General features: G+C 47.3%; 2 protein-coding genes across 7 annotated transcripts; one reads left to right on the top strand and one right to left on the bottom strand.

The window, feature by feature from the left end:
• Positions 1–666: 666 nt before the first annotated feature.
• Positions 667–3714, bottom strand: THAP11 (THAP domain containing 11). Its single transcript, XM_069868492.1, has one exon. The coding sequence runs from the start codon at positions 3515–3517 to the stop codon at positions 2738–2740; it is 780 nt and encodes a 259-aa protein (XP_069724593.1). The 5' UTR covers positions 3518–3714; the 3' UTR covers positions 667–2737.
• CENPT (centromere protein T) lies at positions 2454–17419 on the top strand. 6 transcript variants are annotated; one of them, XM_069868438.1, is made up of 14 exons: positions 2454–2567; positions 5384–5510; positions 6047–6140; positions 7411–7544; positions 7924–7957; positions 9147–9292; positions 9756–10112; positions 11742–11942; positions 12710–12886; positions 13599–13802; positions 14598–14727; positions 15237–15401; positions 16148–16252; positions 17013–17419. In XM_069868438.1, exons 2-14 carry the CDS (start codon positions 5486–5488, stop codon positions 17134–17136), a joined length of 1896 nt encoding a protein of 631 aa, XP_069724539.1. In that variant the 5' UTR covers positions 2454–2567; positions 5384–5485; the 3' UTR covers positions 17137–17419. The 6 variants fall into 6 exon arrangements, with proteins under 6 accessions (XP_069724539.1, XP_069724537.1, XP_069724536.1 ...); XM_069868436.1 differs by lacking the exon at positions 2454–2567 and adding an exon at positions 3799–3879 and having other exon boundaries at positions 13692–13802; XM_069868435.1 differs by lacking the exon at positions 2454–2567 and adding an exon at positions 3799–3879 and having other exon boundaries at positions 14598–14688.
• Positions 17420–17760: the final 341 nt, after the last annotated feature.

The following is a 17760-nucleotide window of genomic DNA, read 5'->3' as shown; positions in this document are numbered from 1 at the left end:
AACATGCTAAGGTACCTCCCTACAGAATTAGCCTCAATTCACTGCTGGTACCGTTTCTCAGTTCCCTTAATTTAGCAGCAAAGGGGGGAAAGTGTGCATAAGTAAAAGTGTTGACTTTTGTCATGCAGCTTCACTTAATGTTCCCAGTTCAATCCAAAAGCATGATGTTTGACGCACCGCTAGATTTTTTTCCCACTTAAAATTGTTTGAGGCTAATAGCTTTAAAACAATTTGAAATTAGGGACCTTGGGAAGTGGAATTACAAATTCAAAGATACTGTAAGCTGTGAGCTCTTCCCTGCACTAGGCTGGTTGTCTGGAGGCTTTGTGCCCTCCTTCCTCCACCAAGCATAACTGGGAGCGTCGTGCTGTCCCTCCAGCGATGCTGTGCGGAAGCCTGGTGCTCGCTGCTAAAATCGCTCCCAGCTATTTAGAGAGCAGCCCTGTCTTGACAGCTGTTTGCTCATCAAAACCGCTCAAACAGGCAGGCACGTACCATGCTAAGCAGACCTCAAACTCCTCTTGCTCACCCTACAGGATCATAAGGATATTCGTGCTGTTGCAGCCGTGGAGCTCATGAGGAATAAAAAGGTGTTGCAAAAGAGAGGCCAAGCTATGGCCACCGACCTTTCAGAAATACATATATACAGCATGGAAGCAGGAAACATAACAAAACAAAATATACTTTATTAAAATTAAGCATGTTAGCACCTCAGTGTAACCTGGAGAAGTCAGAGTCCAGCAGTTAACCAGTCCAGCAGGCTGAATGGCTGAACGTCCTGAAGTGCATTCCAATGGTAGAAAAAGTACCATGACTGTTACAACACACACGTTCTCAAGAAGCTAGGACGCACAACCAGTCTCGTTTGTAAGGAGAGACATTGTGCTGCCTATTGTCTTGATGAGAGGATATAAATCTGCTGGACCAATTACATACATTAAATCAGACGGCGTAGCAGGTATCTGCTTTCCCTACAAAAGAAAAACCAAACCAATCAAAAACATTGCTGCTTGCTTGACTTGCAGGAAAATCAGTTTACCACGGAGCTGAAGTTAAGAGCTACATTTCAAATTGCAGAAAATAAATTAAAATGAAATAATGGAAAATACTTAGTACATGAATAGACCTGTAGTATCCCTACGGTTGACCATCCAACTCAGCACACGTTAACAAAAACATGACCCATGCATCACATACCAAGCTGTGACACCAACGCCTTTAGCCGAACGGGCTACAAGATCAACAGATAAACCTTCAGCTACCAAATCCCACTGTGCCCTTTTGCTCGGTCATACAGACTATCCAAATGGAGAGTTGTCAAGCGACATGAGCCTGTGTTACAAAGGTTACAATGTTTTCAAACTAAAGATAATTTTTACATTTAGAAAATTCTTCTATAAAATTTAGTAAAACTGACATCCCAATCTACTGAGTGTAACACGCTCCAATTCTAGGAGGACCTCACAGACCCAGAAGACACCTGGGCACTCCTCCCTCAAATGTAATTATGGGCACACTGTGGTGAACTGCCTTTTGTTTTCAACATCTATCGCTATCGAAGCCGTACCCCCTATACATGCATCGCCACAGAGCTACACAGGTGCTCCAGATACCCTCCTCTTCCTTCTCCTCAGCACTGAGGTATCCGTTCCACCAGCTAACCTGAAAGTACACATTCAGTAGCCTTGCTACCCTCACTCCCTCATCTTTCTAGCCAACACTGATTTGGTTTCCAGTTGCTAAAAAGTGAGGGGACTACTGCTGGCTAGTGACAGAAACGACAGTCATTTCACGTAGATTTGTTACAATACTCTTAAATCTTGTTTTAGAACACGCAAGCACGTTTCAGTAAGGTGTTGCCTAATGTACAGGTTATTAGTCATGCCAACTAGTTTAGGATTAGACAGCAAAGGTTTGTCAATAACTGCAGATAAACTTGCTTCAATTCCGTTTCATCCTGGTTCTCTGAACGAAAGCCAAGGATTTAAATTCCAATGTGTTACAAAGCCTCTGTTTCATTACAGGCAGTTCTTAAGCCAATGAGATAAACTACAACCATCAAATGCCACCGGGTGCTTTGCACCAGATTGTAATCCTTACTAGTGTTGAGCGCATCAACAAATCTGTAACAAATATGTATGTACTGTGGAGAAAGCAAAAACTATGTAGTACAAGAGCACTCCTTAATCTGGGCTTTTTTTCCACACTAGAAACGGCAGTCTGTCACGGCATCAGTAATTTACTGAAGGAACACATCACCCTGAGAGGGTTTCTAAAGCTTTCCTCGTGCCTCTGCTAAGCGAGGCCACAGACGACATCGCTGTTTGCTCCTACGAAGGGCACAGCGCCAGCACGGTCAGACACGCCTTCTCCAGGGCTAGTGTTGCTGCTACCTCACTTAGCAGAGAGTGAGTTTATTAGCTGAAAACTGATACCCTGCGTCCACTCCGTGGTGACACGGGTCCCGTTCGCACCAAGAGAAGTGCTGGCAGAAAGAAGGTGCTGACGGGCCCGGTGCAGACGAGACACTGGCGGGCACCCACAGTCTGGCTCTGGGGTGACGTCGGGTGGGTAACGGGGCTCAGCATCAATCTGACAGATGCTGCCCTGTCCAGGCAGGGGAAGCTGGCGGTGCGGGGCTCGTTTTGACGGGGGATTCGGGCAGCCAGAGCCGCGGGGCCGTGGGGCTGCATCCCGCCCGGGCGGCAGGGGAGCCCCGGGCCGGGCCCCGCGGCCCTCAGAGGCCGTGGCGCTTGCGGGTCCCGGCGCTGGCGGCGTGGAGCAGCCGGTCCTTCTCGCGGATCTCCTCCCGGAGCTGGGCCTCGGCCAGGCGCAGGCGGCGGATGCTGCCCTTCATCTCCTTCATCTTCACCTCCAGCAGCGCGATGATGTCGCGCTGCTCGTTCAGCTTCCTCAGCAGCTCCTCCGACGTGGTGCCCGACGACAGCGAGTACGAGTGGTCGGGGGGGCCGCCCTCCGCCGGGCCCTCCTCCCCAGCCGCCGGCAGCCTCCCGGGGCTGGGCCCGCCGCTCGCCCCGGGCCCGAGCTCCACCTGCACCGTCAGGTCGATGGGCTTCACGTCCTCGCTCGCGCCCGCCGCGGGGACCTCGCCGGCGGCGGCGGGCGGGGCGGCCTGCGGGGCGGCGGCAGCGGCGGGGGGGGCGGCGGCGGCGGCGGCGGCGGCGGAGGCGGCGGCGGCGGGGGGGGCGGCGGCGGCTGCGGGGCGGGGGCGGCGGGCGGCCCGCTGCGCCTTCCGCTCGTTGACGCCGCGCAGCGGGAAGATGGTGGGGACCCGCACCAGGTAGGACTTGCGGCCGCCCTGGAAGTGCTCGCTGCAGACGCGGTGGCCCGTGGTGGGCTGGAAGGTGCTGAAGCAGCCGCTGACGCCCGCCCGGGACACGTTCTTCAGCCAGAGCCGCCGCAGCTCCTCGTCCTTGGGGAAGGTGTAGAAGTGCAGCGCCTTGTCGCGGTGCGAGTTGTTGTAGCAGCCCGGCACGCAGCAGGTGAAGCCCGGCATGGCGGGGGCGGCCTCCCGGGGGGGCCCCGCGCACCCGCGGGGGGGCCCCCGTCGAACTACAGCTCCCACAAGGCCAACCGCGGCCTCTCGCCGCCCGCCGCCCGCCGCGGCCCGACCGGAACTACGCGGCCCACAATGCCCCGCGCCGCGCGCGCACCGCCGGAACTACCCGCCCCAGCCTGCGCCGCGGCTCCGCCCCCCCGTCCCCCCGGCGCGCGCGAGGCCCCGCCTCCTCCCCCGCCCCGCCTCCCGTCGTGCACCGCGCGCCGCAGTCTCGCGAGAACTGGCGGCCGTTGCCCGCCATGGCTGACGGCGGCGCCCGGGGCCGACGAGGCGCCCGCCCCGCACGGGCCGCCCGGGAGGTGCGTGTTGGGGGAACTGGGCGGTGCTGCCGGGGTCCGGCCGACTGGCGGGGCCCCCTCTCCTGTTTCCAGCCGGTGCTGCCCGCCCCCACCTAGGGGGAGGGAGAAGCGGGGCCTTCAGAGCAGGGAGCAGGCAGCCAAGGGTGCTTCCCAGTTACAAATGGTGTCCCCAGGGCTCGGTGCTGGGTCCAGCCCTGTTCAATGTCTTTATCACCGACCTGGACGGAGGCATCGAGGGCACCCATAGCAAGTTTGCGGACAACACTAAGCTGGGAGCAATTGTCGATCTCCTGGAGGGCAGGGAGGCTCCAAAGGGATCTGAACAGGCTGGACCCCTGGGCTGAGACCAATGGCATGAGGTTTAACAAGGCCAAATGCCGGGTCCTGCACCTGGGTCACAACAACCCTGAGAAGTGTGGCTGGAAAGCTGCCTGGAGGAGAGGGACCTGGGGGTGTTGTTGACAGCGACTGAACATGAGCCAGCAGTGGCCCAGGTGGCCAAGAAGGCCAATGGCGTCTTGGCTTGGATCAGAAACGGTGTGACCAGCAGGTCCAGGGAGGTTCTTCTCCCTCTGTACTCAGCATTGGTGAGACTGCTCCTCGAATCCTGTGTTCAGTTCTGGGCCCCTCACCACAAGAAGGATGTTGAGGCTCTGGAGCGAGTCCAGAGAAGAGCAACGAAGCTGGTGAGGGGGCTGGAGAACAGGCCTTATGAGGAGCGGCTGAGAGAGCTGGGGGTGTTTATCCTGGAGAAGAGGAGGCTGAGGGGAGACCTCATTGCTCTCTGCAACTCCCTGAGAGGAGGTTGTGGAGAGGAGGGAGCTGGGCTCTTCTCCCAAGTGTCAGGGGACAGGACGAGAGGGAATGGCCTCACGCTCTGCCAGGGGAGGGTCAGGCTTGACATTAGGAAAAAAAATTTCACAGTAAAGGGTCATTGGGCACTGGAACAGGCTGCCCAGGGAGGTGGTTGAGTCACCTTCCCTGGAGGTGTTTAAGGGGCGGGTGGACGAGGGGCTGAGGGACATGGTTTGGTATTTGATAGGAATGGTTGGACTCGATGATCCTGAGGGTCTTTTCCAACCTGGTGATTCTATGATTCCTCACCCTTGTTCGCCTTTAGCTGTAGAAAACAGGCCCACCCCTCTGAATTTCATGCTCATGAAGTAACAGGGGCTGTTAGAACCTTCCGCCTGGGTTGTGTTTTCCTTTTGTTTCCCCTTTTCATGTTGTTTTAGGTCAGGGTTGTGGGGGACGAAGGGCCTGAGGCTCCAGCCTTTGTCTGCGATGATGCCTGTGAATCGCCTTCTGTCCAAAAATGACACACCGGCATTGTTAGAAAGCAAATGCTCATGATATATTTGTGGGAAACTGCAAAATGTTTTGTGTTGGCTAGCTTAGATTTTTATTGGAAGACAGTTGAGAAGTGGTTTTGTTACTAAAAGCAAAATTTTTTAATGATTAAAGTACTATTTTTGAAATGCATATCTCTGATCTCTCTCTTTAGAATGCATCCGCGTCAGGAAATGAGAAGAATTCTGGCAGAAGCGCCTTCCTGAAGCAGAAAGCGGCTGTGTTCCCAGAGCTTGATAATGATACACCACGGGTTATGCTCAAGAGGATCATCCTGACCCGTAAGCAGACCAAAAGAACAATGTTTTGGTTTAGCTGAGGACCAGAGGTGTTCCTCTTGCCCTGTTACATGGAGCAGCAATCCCGGCAATATACAGCAATGCTGTATGACTGATTTGTGTAAAAGAGGAGGAATCACTGCAATAGCAGCAGAGTGTGATCATGTGGTGCAGACCAGGTCTTACACTGGCGAAAACATATCTTGAAAGTCTTTTCCACTTGGTCTTCCTGTCCTGGTGGGCAAGCAAATAGTCTTTGTGCTTCCCGTAGCTGCAAGATTGTGTATAAATCAGAGGAGCACATGCTGTTGCCAGACTCAGCTCAGCTCTGCTGCAGTACTTTCACATATTATTTGCCACTGTTGGCTTTGCCGTTGTCCCTGCCAACCCACCTAGGAGCAGAACCCTAGGCCGGGTCTTTATTTTAACCCATTGATAAGTGTAATTTACAGAATATAGTGTACGTTTCATACGCTGCTGTATTTTGACATTATTGCTGGATTGAGTTGTGGAAAGGAAATGTTTTTGGTTTTTGGCAGAACCACAAGTTTCACCTGTAGCACCTCAGTTACATAAAGATGAAGAAACAGAAGCAGCTCAGTTGGAACTTCCATCTAAGAGGGTTTCCAGCGTGTAAGTAGTGTTTTTAATTTTAGTTTTTAGTTTTTACAGTACCAGGTAGATTTGCAGTTCCTATGGGGAGACCGGGGAGTGGGGTTTCCTTACTTCTGTTTCAGTGATCATGGTTGCATTCTGTCTGGTGAAATTTTCAGAAATAGCCTCTCCAGCTATAAAAATGACACAGGAATCGCTGAGACTGAACAGTAAAACTGCAGGTTTGTGCCTAATCCCCTTTCTTACGTGGAGACTTCTAATGTGTTTTTGCACAGAAGTGCTGGGTACAGTAAGTCTCCTGATGGAAGCCTACTTTTCTTAGTTGTTGGAGGCAGATACTAAAGTTAAAGTTCTTGCACCTTCCCAAGACTACCAGCCTTTTCTTTTTTTTTTAAAGAATGCCCCTGCAGCCTTCCTTTAGTTGACGTGAACTTTCTTGAGTTTTCCCTGCTTTCCCTCGTTGCAATAACATCTTCCAGGGCAGATGCGAAAAATGAGCAATCTTTTTTCCCCACTTTGTGTGATCCCCATTGCAGTCCAGTTAATTCTAATGCTTGGGCTTAGATTATGCTCGTAATAAGAAATGAAACTTAGCTACACTTCTTGGTGAGAGAGAATGTGTTTTGTGAGGGGAAGGGACCAGTAAGCATCATCAGCTTGCCATTCTTGCTGTATTGAAGCCCCATTTGTTGCAGTCAAGGGTGCTGGATGCAGGTCCTTGACTGTGGGAGGGGTGCTCTGCTCTAGTTCTGCGGGACACAGTGGATGCTGACAGCAGCTCACTGCTGGAATGTGACTTCTGTGAGAGGGGAGTTCTTGGAACTTGTCCTAAAGGGGGAGAACCACTCTTCTGAACCTGGTCCAGTGCCTGACTGGGATATTATGTATCTGTTCCATGTGGCATACTTTGTGATACCTAACATTGTTTCATGATAATGGCTTTTTCATTTACACTGTAGCAACTGACAAACCTAATTCATTGTGTGCTCTTAGGAGAGCTGTGGAGCTTGTTGGAAGTCCAAGGTTTTACTCTATGCTAAACTTTCTTCACCCTGTTATTTTGAATACACTCTCAAGTTTTGATTCTCTAACTCAGTGAGATTTACTTTGATTCAGTAGGAGGGAATGATGTGTTTCTGCATTTGCTGAGCTAATCACCCATTGGCTCCTCACTTCTGCTGCAGCAAGGACAAACAGTTGGGATTTATTTTTCACTGATGTTGCCGAGGTGCTTCTGAAGTATCTGAGAAGCTGAAGTCCTTTGTTAAGGCTTGGTTTGTATTGGTAGGTTGGAAATGCAACTGCCGGACCTTGTTCCTGAAGACACATCTATTACCACATTCCGTGTGACTAAGAAGAGAAAGAAGCTCAGCATTTCTGAGTTTGAGAGAGCAGTAGACAAGCGACTTCCCCAGAACCAAGGTAAGGCTGCAGTCAAAAATTATCTCATTCAGCACCGCTTTTGCTGTCAATTGATTTTCATCCACCGCAGTGCAGTTCTTAGTAATTTTTCAGTTGGGCAGTTGTATGTTTGGAAGCAAGACTGCAGTGTCTTGTGCAGAGTGGATGTGGAGAAGGTGAAAGCCCCCCCGTTAAGTTTAAAATAAGCCTTTTTGAGCCAACGTACAGATACATTTCCATATGTGTTGGTGTTTGGGAAGTAAGGGGTTGCTGAGGGTTGTAGCATAATTGGCTCTAGAAAGAGGAAGATGCACCGAGGTGTACCTGTAGCCTTTTATGTAGAGCATGATTTCTCAGCCAGCATAATTCCTCAGCTCATGTGCCACTAATTTTTTTTTAGCTCGGTCAATGTTGGACAGCACTGCTTTGGCCCGGTGAGTTGAAACTCAAATGCTTTAACTTCTGGCTGCCCTAACTATAGCTGCTTTGGTTTATCACCTCTGTATTTGTGAAGAACAGTGTGGATTCCTGGATTCGTGATTAAGACCTGTGTTAGTAATTACACAGTCATCTCCTGCACTGGTGATGCCATTTGAAGGTGTTACACCACATACCTTGCGATTTTCAGAAGTTGTGACTCTGCACTCTGGTCCCACTCTGGTCTGCTCTCTGTTGCTACTTTTGCTCCTCTTTTTGCTTATTAGGATCATTCCTTTTTTTTCCTTTGGTTCTCATATTTCCTACAATAGATCTGTACACAATATACCTTAGAACATCTTTGCATGTTAGTTGACTCGCCACATCTGTTACATCTTTGCAGTCTTTAGTCCAGCTTTCTTGGACTTTAAAGGCTTTTTAGCAACTCAAAGAACTTCCTTTCCTGTGTTGCCTGTGTACTTTGCCAATGATCCTTGTCATTGACAGCAATTTATTTCACCTTTATTGCTGCATCCCTTGCCTGTGATCCCATGCAAAGTGGTTCATAGGGCTGCGTTCTGTACTTCTATCTTTGAATCCTCTGAACTCCCCTTTTGAATGGGCTGCCTAGGGAAAGGGGTAGAAGGAAGTGGAGCATGTGCAGTCTCTTCAAGATGCAAAATATGTACATTGAGATACATCTTTTCCCATGCTTTGCATTCATCTATCTTAGATCCCATCTCAAAAAAACCCCAAAAAAGATGCTGTTGACAGCTGTTCTTCACTGTGAATACTGACACTAATCAGCAGCCTAGACTTGTTCTGAGTTCCTGCTACCGCCCTGCTGTCATCTTGAGGGCATCTTTACTCTCAAATGTTTGGTTTTCCCTTCTTTTTTCATTATTAAAGTTTTTAAAATTACTGAACCTTTTGTCAGATACATTGTTGCAGCCCTCTCAAGGTAGGAGGCTGTAAAATGGTCTGTTCCCTGATCTCTGGGATACATATCCTTATGTCAGGTGATGCCACAAAATTAAACTGTTTGTTTAAAGTAGACTGACATATAATCTTCAAAGGTTTGGGGGAAAATTCCTCCTAGCTAAGGGATTTGTGAAATGTCTCACTGTTAGGGGCAATATGTGTATTATCTAGGGGTGAAAGGGGAGTATGTTAGTTCAGAACATTTCTTCCCTCCTCTTTTTACAGATCTCTTCGCATGTCTCTTGGTTCCTTGATCCTACCAGACACTGTTGAAAAGAGGAAAGGCTTACTCCGGAGGCCAAAAAATCACAAAGCTATTGATGTGGAAGCGTTTGAAGGTGGAGTGGAACAGAACATGCTGAAGAGAAAAGGTTTCTTTTGTGTTGTTACTTTTGTTTTGGGAGGGTGGGACTTATATAAGGTATTTTGGAAGCAGTTAGTGAAGAATGGTCTGTATTTTACAATGTAAAGGCTACTAGCGTGTTCACAGAAATACAGTGTAATTTGGGAGTCAAGATTAGAATGAGGCTCTGTGTCTGTAGTTGCTTTGATTCTATGCACTTAAATATGTGTTACAACCAGTTTGGTTATTTATACCACAGGAGTCCTTTGGGTTTGTGTTCATAACTGTGGGCACTAGGGAGACAGCTTGATAGAGAAAGTGAGGGGCACTGACAGATGGTGATATGGTTTGTGTTTGATCTGTGGAGGATGAATGAAATTTGGTTGAATGACTTAAATTTTGAATTGTGCAAGTCCTGGTAATAAATGTGTGTCTCTAAGACTTTAAACGGTTTTTTTTGCATAAAACATGTTTTAAAACTTTCTAAACAGCACAGAGCTGTCTTCTGGACTCTCAAACACCATTAGAGATTCAAGCAGCCTCGCTGACAAGTGATGCAGATATTGTACTGAGTAACACGGAGCTCTTCATTCAGCCTCCGTCTGATGAACAGAACCAAAGTAAGCTCTCTGCTCTTGGACCACAGCTATCGGATTCAAAAACCTCAGCACAGAGAAGCAAGGTTTCTGATGCAGCTCAGGAGGAAGCAAGGCTGGTGGGCCTGGCATCCAGCGTGGGTACAAATGAGGAAAGCACCCAAACAGAGTCTGAGGAGTTAATCCTCAATCATGAGCACATTGACAGAATGACTCACGAATCTCTCCAAACACCAGTAAAAGAGCAAGAAGGTAAGCAAGATCATTCTCAGCAGAGTAACCCAATGGGACAGCTTTCTGTTTCGGAAGAGGTGGAGGCTGGCAAGTGGGTACTGTGGATTAGGACTTGGGGCTTAGCAGGTGTTACCTGAAATCAGAGAATGGTTGAGGAAGTAAGGGACCTCTGGAGATCATCTTCTCCAACCCCCCTGCTAAAGCAGGGCCATCTAGAACAGGTTGCCCAGGACTGTCTATTAGGATGAAAACTGCAAACTCTGGTGTTTCCTTATGTTTAGACAGACCCTCCTGTGTTTGAGTCTGTGCCTGTTGCTGCTTCTCCTGGCACTGGGACTGGCATGAAAAAGAGCCTGATTCCATCTGCTTTATACCCTCCTTTTAGATTTTTGCATATGTTAATGAGATTCCCCCTAAGCCTTCTCTTCTCCAGACTGAATGGTCCCAGCTCTTGCAGCATTTCTTCCTAGAAGAGATGTTCCAGCTCCTTAATTGTCGTGGTAGCCCTTTGCTGCTCTCTCAAGTATGTCCATCTATCTCTTGTATTGGGAAGTCCAGAAGTGGACACTGTAGATTGATCACCAGTATGGTAAGATAAGAAGATAATATGGGGGAATTGTAGACAAGAGTTAGGAGTCTCTGGTAAGGTCATTTATATGTCACAGCTAACCACTGTCTCTAAAGCCTTAGAAATCCCTTGAAGAGAGGTAGTCACATCCCTGGTCACTATGTACCAATGCTTTAGAAGTCCTATCACTTGCCAGTTTTTGTCTGGTATCTTCTGCATTCATTTCCCTATAAATACCCTGTCCTGGCTGTATGAACAGGAGCTCATTTTCCTCAGTCCTGGAGGCATGGTAATCCTAAAATGTTCTGCTGATTGATCCTGGGACAGCTGCCCAGGACAAGATCTGCTGCAGTAGATAGCTTCATGCAGTTCTTCAGTCAAAACTCCTTACATTTCCCATGAATAATGGACGGTTAATGTTTCTTTTTCATTTAGTTTTTTTTATGATCCTTTGTCAAAAGGACCATAGAAACAGTATGTGAGGAATGGTTGGTGTATTCAGTGCTGCTCAAGCCAGGAGAGGAGTTCTTGCCATGGGAAGCTTAAAGTAATTAATTTTTCTTGGACTGTTGCACTGTGCTCTGCTTCTGGAGGGCTGTCTGTGGCAAGCTTGGTGGGAAAAGTTGTTTTGAAAGGACAAGGGAAGAGATGAACAGAAAAAGTTTGTTGCTCTGAAGAGTCCAGTGGTAGGAACTTCTGGTGAAAACAGATAGATAACATAGAGCAAAGTGGAGGACTAGGGCACTGGATCAAACAGGAGGAGAGGGCGAAAGCATGCCTTAAAGACGCTGGAGTTTCTAAATTAATGTCAAAAGTCAATGGTTATGTATTTTTGCTGTTTTATCAGAGGTGCCTGAGGTCAGTGTTGCTCCCCAGTGTGAACTGAAAAAATAGTTGCAAGGACTTTTCCTACTGGTTCCTAAGGTACAATGTGAACTCCCTGAACTGTTTCAAGTAAAGGAGGAGTGTTTTCTTGTGTGTATTTCTCTCTCTGTGCTTGCTTGTTTTTTTGCTTATCAGGAAAAGTAAGAGAAAGTTTAGAAAGTTATTGGGGGCACGTTAATGCTCTCAATTTCTAGCTGTTAATAGATGGAGCTCCTCTTTGCCACCCAGAAGCCCAAGTAAATCTTTGGAATCCCCAGTCACTCTAAAGCCTAAAAGATCTTCCAGCATGTCTTTAAGAGAAGTTGTGTCCCGTATAATTGAAGACCTAGATGTAAGCGATACAGAAGAAGAAATGGCTAATACAGCAAACAAAGTGGAGCAGATTTTCAGAGAGGGTAAGAAATGCTTTCAGTGTTGGAGGTGAGCGGAGTACTTTAATTTAAACCAAGAGTTTTTTCAGGTTACTTGCAGGGTAAAATAAGACTTGATTGTGCAGTAGGTGCTGGAGATAATTTAGTTCAAGTCATATTAGAGCCATTGTGAGCATTTCCAGACCAGCTTTCTAAGTGTAGGCTCATGGGCCTACACAAACATTGTCAGTGTTTGTCTTATTCGCAGTGACTGCAAATGGAATAAAAGTTCATATTTTTTTTGGTAGGTCCATAGGTCCATATGAAAGATGAATAACTCCCTCCTGGCAAGGAATACATCTGGCTTTTCTTTCTCTCTTTTTGTTTGTATGCGTTTTAATGCTTTACTATATTTATTTAAGCCATGTTGGCCATTATCTTTCTCAGGTGCTACCCAGCATCTTTTTCTCTGAAGGCAACAGCCTGAAACTTGCCCTCCCATAAGCAGTAAAAATTGTCAGTAGTAGGCTGGGCCTTAATGCCTCCTTGTTTCTGGTAGAGAGCAAGTCGTGCAAGTTGCCTGTTTTCACAGGCACGTTCTCCATTTCCTCTGACTCCCTTTTGGCTTAGAATAAGATGGTAAAGACTGTGCAGAGATGCTGAAGTTGGCAGCTGTTTTCCAGTCATTGCATAAAGCTTTGGCTACATGTGGTCACAAATGCCTGTGTTTTGTTGAATTTCATTTCCAGGCTCCACCAGGCTGATTGGAGTTTTTTTATAGGTGGGATTGATGGTAGAATTTCCTATTTTAGCTGCAGAGCACTATGCAAACACTGCGCGTTCTGGACGTTTGGAGAAGCAGCTGACTGAAAAAGCAGAATTGCAGATAACTGTGGCACAGGATGCTAGAGTCAAAACAGAAACACCACCTTCAGAAGAGGAGGGAATAGCAGAAGGTGATGTTGAACACCGAGGCTCTCCTGAAGCTGGTGAGGACAACCTCTAGTTCTGATGACTATCTCTAATGCTGGAGACCTCTCAAGCTGCATAATTGGCATCGGTGCTGAGATGCACTGAAAGACTGTTAACTCTCTTTGCATTCTGGAATCTGAGCCAGATCCTGGAAAAATCTAAACTAATTTTGGCATTTTAAGCTGAAAGACTGCATTCTGCTCAAATGGAATCCAAAATTGCATTGGCAATAGTGTTAGAAATATATAATTGCTGAAGGCATTTTTGATTAAAAGTTACTAGTGGAAATTGTGGAATCAGGCAAGGATTGATAGAACTTGGAGAGGTTCCGAGTGTATTGGCAAATCAGGATCTTCCCAAGTTACTTTTCTGAATTACAGAACCTTCTGTGCTCAGCATGTTGCAGTAAGGCTTTGGTAAGCCTTCTTTTGCGATAGAAGTTCTTATTAAAGGAAGTTCATTTAAAAGGAGCTCAGATAAAAATTTCACTCAAATGTCAGGAGCTTCTATACATAACCAAGGGCTGTTTTTTCTGCTACCTAGATGTAGCGGAGTGAAATGTTGAGTATTCATCAGTGCTTTAGCTTTTCTGGCTGACACCCTAATCCTTGAAGGCAGGAATATAATAGATGGCAACGTTATCAGGAATGGAAAATTGGGTTTCATTTCTCTGCAATTTTGGCTATGATACTTGTTGCAGTTATGCATTTTCCTGTTTTGGGAATCTAGAACGTGAGATTGCTAAAGACATTGGAGCTGGATGTCTGGTCAGGCATTCTGATGTAATTTCTTTCTCTGAAAAAAATGGGGTGGAACCGTTAGAAGATGATGTTGAACAAGCAGATGTACTGGAAGACCAGGCTATTCCCCTAGAACTGGATGATCTGGAACAAGAGCCTACTGAGGATGGAGCTGAAGACCCTGAGGGTGAAGGTAAGAAAACTGTTGCAGAAGGCAGTTTGAGAATTTTTTTGCTGTTGTTCCTCAATCTATTGAGAGATAATAAGATTAATAACATAATTAACTGTTTAGTCCATCAGATAATCCAGGGGAAGCTGTTGGCTGCTGTTCCTAGGGCCAGGTTGATACTGACTCATCAGGTGCTTCAGGAACATGGATAGTCTTGTACTTCTTGAGGTGAAGGTAGTTGAAGTGCACAAATAGACAAAACTGAGTGCAATGGGTTTTACACAGCAGCATAGGGATATCCTCCACTTTATTCTTCCGTCCTTCCTGACTCCTAACCTGATACTGACTTTTTAATTTCTTAGCATTTAATTGATGTTTACACAGCTATTTACATGACTTCAGACTTGAAACCTACTTTAGAACCCCATATTTTTTATGTGTAGGTACAGATTTCCTTTCCAGTTAATAAAGAGAGTACGCTGGATTTCCAGGAAGTTGAGAGGAAGTGTCTGTTTCTAAACAGTTCTTCAGACACTGCATCAGTCTGCTCTGTTGCCCTAGGAGTGCTTGTACCTTTTGGAAGAACGTACATGTTAGACTGAGTTCTCTTCCATCAAGGCCACATTTGAGAATGCCCAGAGCGTGCTTTAATGGTGTCGCTGAGACTGGTCTTAAAGTCTTTTGAAGTACAATACACAGGCAGTGTGGCACCAGATCAGATGTGTGAAAAGCTGGCTGAGTTTCTGCTGCTGCAGCACTGCTTGCTGCAGGAACTCTGAAAACACAGTTCAGTTCCTCAAGTACTTTTTGTTTCTCTAGAAGCTTCCATGAAGACACCCACGTTTGTCCGTGCTGCAGCCTACAAGCCACTGCTGTCAACTCCACGTCCTGCAAAACCTGCTGCTCCCAAGTTGTCAACTCCACATCCTGCAAAACCTGTTGCTCTCAAGTAAGTGTAAGCCACCTTCAGCGGTGCCATGGTAGAAGTGTGTCTGGGGGTGTAAGTACCAAGAGGAGGGAGCTGAGCCCAGTTGTGTCAATTGTTTTGTGCTCTGTCAGCTGTAGCAGGGAGTAAGCAGTCCTGAAGTCTTCTGTTCGTTCACTGCTTTAGCAGCTGAGTAGAGTTCTATCAAGTGAATATCAGTATTTTCCCAGATCCCCCAGAGCAGATCTGTTGCCTTGAGTCTTTACAATGAATGTTTTCTTGGGCTGAAGGCCAAAACCTTTATCTAGGAGCCTTTGAATTGCTAGGCTATGCTGGAACCCAAGACTCCAATATGGGATGCAGAAGCCCTTGTAGAAGAGGGGGAATTACAGGTCATGGTACACTGATGAAATGTACACACATGAAATCTTCTTACCCCTTCAAATTCAGCACAAGGCTTGCCCAAACTCAGACTGCTGTTCTCTGCCTCTCTTATGTTTGTTTGGTGTGTGAATTTTCAATTTCTATCAAAGGTCTTCCCTACAGCCGCTGCAGGCTAAGCCAGTTGCAAAGAGCTCGGGAGCGTCACAGAGGAAACCACGTGAGCCTGAAATAGCAAGCAGTTTGATAAAGGGGATATTTAGACATTATGCAAAAATGCCGGTGGCCAGAGATGCATTCAAAGTTGTTGAAAAATGGTAAGCAGCACTGAACTGTTCCTCTTCCCACTCTTTTTTAGTCTTTTTTTTCATTCTTTGCTCTCCCAAAATAACAAACCTCTCAGGAGTGCCACTGACAAGCTGACTGCCCTCCCCATTCAGCCAGGGACAGTCTTGGGAGGTCTGATTAAAATGAGGTCAGAAATGTGCTGGGTGCTTTTGGCCGCTGGGGGGGACCACGGCAACCTCGCAGGAGCTTCTGGATTTTGTCCCAGCCAGAGCAAATTGTACCATTCACTATCTGCTCTAGCTAACTGCACCCTGATACCATTAGCACCCTCTGTGAGCGGAACGGCTCTGGAGAACGGTCAGTGTGGCTGGCAAGGTGGAGCTGTTGCAGCTATGCAGTGTTAGGTTTGAATCCAGGTTTCTCAGCTTTTTGAATCCGTAATTGATGTTACCTTCATGAGTGAAATCTGCAAATTGTTTGAACAGCGTCACCCCAAGAGCTAACAGGCTACTCAGTCCGCAGTGATTTTTGACTGATTTTTCACTTGTGTTGACCCCTGTGTTTGCACGTCTAGGAATTCTGGGAAGGATTCTGGTTTTGGAACATGCAGTCTTGGCTGGGAAGTTCCAGGAAGCTCAGGCTGAGAAACTGTATTTTGTTCTGCGGGCTGCAGTTTTCCCCAGCAGGCTGTGACCTGCACAGCTGTTGTGCATCTTGCCCTGTGGAAGTTCACACTCCACAGCCTGTTTTATTTCTCTCTTCAATCCTCCTTCAGCTCCCAGAGATACTTCAAGCAGCTAAGCAGCGATCTGGAAGCTTACAGCAGACATGCAGGGAGGAAGACGGTGGAGATGGCTGACCTGGAACTCCTCATGAGAAGGTAAAGGGAGGGTTGTTATTAATCCATGGTAGTGTTAGGTGGTGCTTTGATACTGCAGTAAGACCATCGTTGCCAGGGTGTGTACTACTAAGTATTTCCACCGCAAGTGTGGCATCTTGGGATTTACTCTGCATGATGTCACTTGGCCTTCTGTCCCAGGAAGGGCACTTGTGGACTTGGGTTTCTTTACTCCACCATGCAGCGGTGGAGGGACAAGAGAAGGTAGTGAGGGGCTGGGAGTGCAGGAGTCATCTGAGGAACAAGTAGCAAGAGGAGGGTGATGTGTGCAAGGCTGTAGCGGTTTTGACTGCAAAATGAATGGTGTGAGAAGAAAAAAGCAGAGTAATGGTCAGTGTGAGGCTGGGCTGCACTGTTTGCATCCCTGGCAGGACAGGGCTGGCCTCTCCTACCAGTGGTGTTTGCTGTGACAGCAGCCTAGATCAGCTGTTCCCAGAGCCTCTCCGCTGCAGCTCTTCAGTCTGGGCTCCCTCAGCTGCCCCATCTCACGCCTGAATTTACTTTGTCCTGTGACCAAAACACAAGGGATTTGTTCTTGGCTTGGGAGCCCTCTGTAAAACTCTGTGGGGCCTGAAACAAATTCATCACTCCTCATTGAAAGTTGTTACTCCAGGCTGTATTCTTTTTCTCCACTGGAAGTTTCAGATGCGATGTTCAAGTCAGATGTGATGTTAAGTTGGAGTGGAAACACTTCTCATTAACGACTCTGTTTCTTCTCTGCTCTCTTCTTCTTTGAACAAAGACAAGGGCTGGTGACAGACAAGATGCCGATGAATGTGCTGATAGAGCACTACTTCCCGATGGAGTACAGGAAGCTCCTGATCCCGGTTGCTGTGTGTAGGAATAAAGTGATCCCCTCCAAATGACCCTGCCTCTTGGGCCCTGTGTCCCAAGTGGCCACTCTGCATAGGAAGGTGGCCTACTGGCAGGGGCTGGCTGTGGATCGTTCCACTTATCTTCTCCCTGTAACCAGCGGGGTGATAGATGGCCAATGTCCTCTTGAGCTGGTGTGGGCCGTGCTGCGACTGTCACACCAGCCTGTCTCACCAGCTCTTGTTGCAAGTGATTTGGCTATCCTAAACTTTTTTACTACCTTTGAATACTTGTACAGCTTTGATAAATAAAGTATTATATGTACTCTGCATGAAACAGCTGCTGCTTATTCCAGTAAGCTGAAAGGCCACTACATTGTGTTGTTCAAAATGTTCCTCACAGACACATAGCTGGTTTGATGGTCTTTGTACTAACTCATCATTTTCTCAGAGGAGAAAAGTTATGTACAGCCTGACATGAAGAAGCAGATCATTCTTACGACTGTGTAATTTTCCAGAGCAGGAGCTTTCAAACTTGGGAGTCTTGTCCTGTTTTGCTAGTCTAGTCTGTTGTGCCAAGAGTAGATCATAATCCATCTGTGACCACAGCTGTTTGCTGATGTAAACAGAAATAGGGAAATATATATATGTTATATACTGTCTGTCTCATGAGGAATC

Source organism: Phaenicophaeus curvirostris, chromosome 14 (assembly GCF_032191515.1).
Source record: "Phaenicophaeus curvirostris isolate KB17595 chromosome 14, BPBGC_Pcur_1.0, whole genome shotgun sequence".
Classification (NCBI taxonomy): Eukaryota; Metazoa; Chordata; class Aves; order Cuculiformes; family Cuculidae; genus Phaenicophaeus; species Phaenicophaeus curvirostris.
Note: the sequence above shows the minus strand (reverse complement) of the source record. Positions and strands in the feature narration are given on the sequence as shown.

Bases quoted from the DNA above. Each gene is read 5' to 3' on its own strand.
- THAP11 (XM_069868492.1), bottom strand. From the start codon at position 3,517: ATGCCGGGCTTCACCTGCTGCGTGCCGGGCTGCTACAACAACTCGCAC.
- CENPT (XM_069868434.1), top strand. From the start codon at position 3,820: ATGGCTGACGGCGGCGCCCGGGGCCGACGAGGCGCCCGCCCCGCACGG. The intron at 3,880-5,383 runs GTGCGTGTTGGG...CTCTCTCTTTAG, and splicing joins CCGCACGGGCCGCCCGGGAG to AATGCATCCGCGTCAGGAAA. The intron at 11,943-12,709 runs GTAAGAAATGCT...TTCCTATTTTAG, and splicing joins GGAGCAGATTTTCAGAGAGG to CTGCAGAGCACTATGCAAAC.